Source organism: Cordyceps fumosorosea (genome assembly GCF_001636725.1).
Source record: "Cordyceps fumosorosea ARSEF 2679 chromosome Unknown scaffold_9, whole genome shotgun sequence".
NCBI classification, from domain to species: domain Eukaryota; kingdom Fungi; phylum Ascomycota; class Sordariomycetes; order Hypocreales; family Cordycipitaceae; genus Cordyceps; species Cordyceps fumosorosea.
The window spans coordinates 245,282-247,976 of NW_017387309.1; the positions used below are offsets into that span (position 1 = coordinate 245,282).

Below are 2,695 nucleotides of genomic sequence, written 5' to 3' on the forward strand. Positions count from 1 at the left end.
GCATAAAGGGGGGGGGGGGGGGCTGGAACCAGAGACACGAACGCGTGGCTAACCATTCTGCTCTATAGCCTTGATAAAATCCCCACGGCATTTATTGTGACGGGGACAAACATTGCGTCCCAAGATCTGCTGTTCGAACAGCTGTCTGAAACGCTGCAGTCGGGCTCCAGCCGCTTCATCGGGCTGCGGTCGACTGAGGCTGGGTCACTGAAGGCGGTACTCAAGCGCATCATTCGCATCGCGGCATCTAAGGCCACCGAAGATGATGAAGACCATGAGGTAGAAGAAAAGGAGACAAATGTATGCAGTATGGGAAATTTGCTTTCTTTTCTTCTTCTTAACCTGACTGACTGGGCAGGGCCAACGATACCTCGACTACGACTTGGAGGCGCTGCATACATACGTCCAAACACACAATTGCGACCAGATATTTGTAGCATTTCAGGATAGCGAAGGTTTTGATAGCAGCCTGCTGTCAGACCTGATCCCCCTTCTAAGGTACCTACCTAGGCTGGTGCGCCCTCCCGACGGAAATCACTGACAGCTTCCAGCTCTTGGCGTCCGCGCATACCATTTACGCTTCTCTTTGGGGTTGCCACGTCAGTGGAACTGCTCCAAGCCCGATTGCTGAAATCGGCCTGTCGTCAGATTTACGGAGGCCAATTTGACGATGTGCAGGCGGATACCATCCTAGAGTCCGTCTTCAAGGGCGCGGTGGCTGCGAGCGACGTGCCACTGCGGCTAGGGGCGCCCTTGCTGCGCTGGATGCTGGATCGCCAACGCGACCAGGTGGCTGGCATCCAGTCTTTCGTGAGCTCTCTTAAAGTGAAACGGTCCCTGCTCTGCCGCTCCCTTCCCGTCCGCTAATATCGCTTCTAGTATGCATACCTGTGCCACTACTTTGCCAACCCGTTGAGTGTGCTGGTAGGAGACGGCGAGTTGATCCAGGCAGAACACCTGGAGGCCATTCGCAACACACCCTCTTTCCGTAAACATGTGGAGGCGGCCATTGAATCTGGCACGCAGGAGAAGCTGCATTACGCCCGATTGCTGCTAGAAGACGACACCACTCTTAGGGTACGAGTGCAGAGCAGCATTTTAGAGCGTGGGGCGTGGATGGATGAGCGATTACGGAGCCTGCTCATGCTGGAGGCTGCGGGTGCGCAACACGGCTCGTTCTCGCGAGCGTACGTAGAGGCCATGGGCGAGGGTGTGGCCATGTCGGAGCACTCGAGCATGGTGGCGAGCCTGCGGCGCATGGGCATGCACGAGCTGGGGGTAGCGATGGAGCGATTTATCTCGCTACTGCGCGAGGGCGAGCCGAGCCTGGGACTAGGCCCGTACTGCCAGGAGCGGGAGGCAGGCAGCAGCAGCGAGGGGACGCAGAGTCAGCTGGAGACGCAGCTGGAGACGCAGCTGGCGGCGCTGCGGGCCCTGGCGAGACGCGCCGACGCAGAGGGCGTCAGCGTGCGCAGCCGTTACAGCGGGCAGAGCAAGGTGGTGCGGACTACGGTGGTTGCGCAGCGGGTGCAGCTGAGCCACCACTCGGCGACGCTCGGCGACGAGGACCGGCGGTTCACAGAGATTGTGGACGCGGTGACGACCGCCCTGGCGGCGCGCGGCGACGAGACGACGCCGGGCGGGCTGTTCCTGTCGGAGAGCTGGTTGTACGAGGCGCGGGCGCCGTCGAGGGACGTGTTTGTGCCGCGGACGCGGGCCGTCTTTGAGCGCAGCCTGATGCGTCCGTACGACTACCTGGCATGCGACTGCTGCGCCGGCGATAACGACGGCGAGGGCCTGCGCGCGACGTTGCCGGCGCCGGCGATCCTGTACCAGATGTACCTGGAGACGGGCAACCTCATCAACGTGGCGGACCTGTGGTCCTCATTCTACGCGGTGGTGAGCGGACGGCGAGGGCAGCCAGGGGAGGAGCCGGCCGACGACGACGGCACGGAAGAGGATGGTGCCGACGGGGACGAGAGGAGGCAGCGGGAAGCCCTGGTCATGTTCTACAGAGGCCTCGCGGAGCTGCGTGCCCTGGGGTACGTCAAGAGCAGCAAGAAGAAGACGGACCACATCACCAAGGTCAAGTGGCTGTAACTAGCCGAGGGGAGGGGCACTTGTAAAACCACACACACAGAGCATGGCATCATCGACCGCAACGAATCAATATACTGCAATTTGATATTTCTCACTCATCACGTAGTTTCATTAGAGGAATGAATGGGCTTTTCGGCATGTTATCAACATCCACTTCACCCCCCGCGGGCAGATTGACGGTGAGGCTGGCGAGCTGACTGGGTCCCGTATAATAAATACGACGAAGACAGAAGAGTAGTCACGGATAGATGGACACGGCAACTCATGAGCTAAGTTGAAGGTGCATCTAGTTTGACGCCTTGTCTCTCCACGAAAGAGGGGGGGAATGAACAAAATCCACAGTGTCAGTGCGAGATAGGGAGCTTTTTTTATGGTGCAGCTGAAGCCCGGGCGGGCTGGGGAGGCGACGGACATTGGCAACTGTCCATGCGTTGCGCGGCGGCGACGATCGAGGAAGGGGGGGGGGGAAGGGGGAGTTGCAGGGAGTTCACTTTTTTCTCCTTTGGTGTTGTTTTTTCTTTCGTGGCGTTATCAGCTGGGGCTGCTTCTTTTCCTCTTCTTTCATTTTTCGAGGGGGGAGAAGGGGGGGGGGGGG

The 2,695-nt window shown here is 59.3% G+C and overlaps 1 protein-coding gene across 1 annotated transcript in view; it reads left to right on the forward strand.

Annotated features, from left to right (window-relative positions):
• ISF_04258 (origin recognition complex subunit) overlaps positions 1–2,100 on the forward strand; it is a gene marked incomplete at both ends in the record, with an annotated part of 2,835 nt that extends 735 nt beyond the window's left edge. Inside the window, 4 exons of the mRNA XM_018847864.1 lie at positions 69–300; positions 359–498; positions 552–810; positions 880–2,100. Of these exons, the coding sequence (XP_018704820.1) occupies positions 69–300; positions 359–498; positions 552–810; positions 880–2,100 (1,852 nt within the window). The remainder of the gene's footprint in view (positions 1–68; positions 301–358; positions 499–551; positions 811–879) is intronic.
• Between the last annotated feature and the right edge of the window lie 595 nt (positions 2,101–2,695).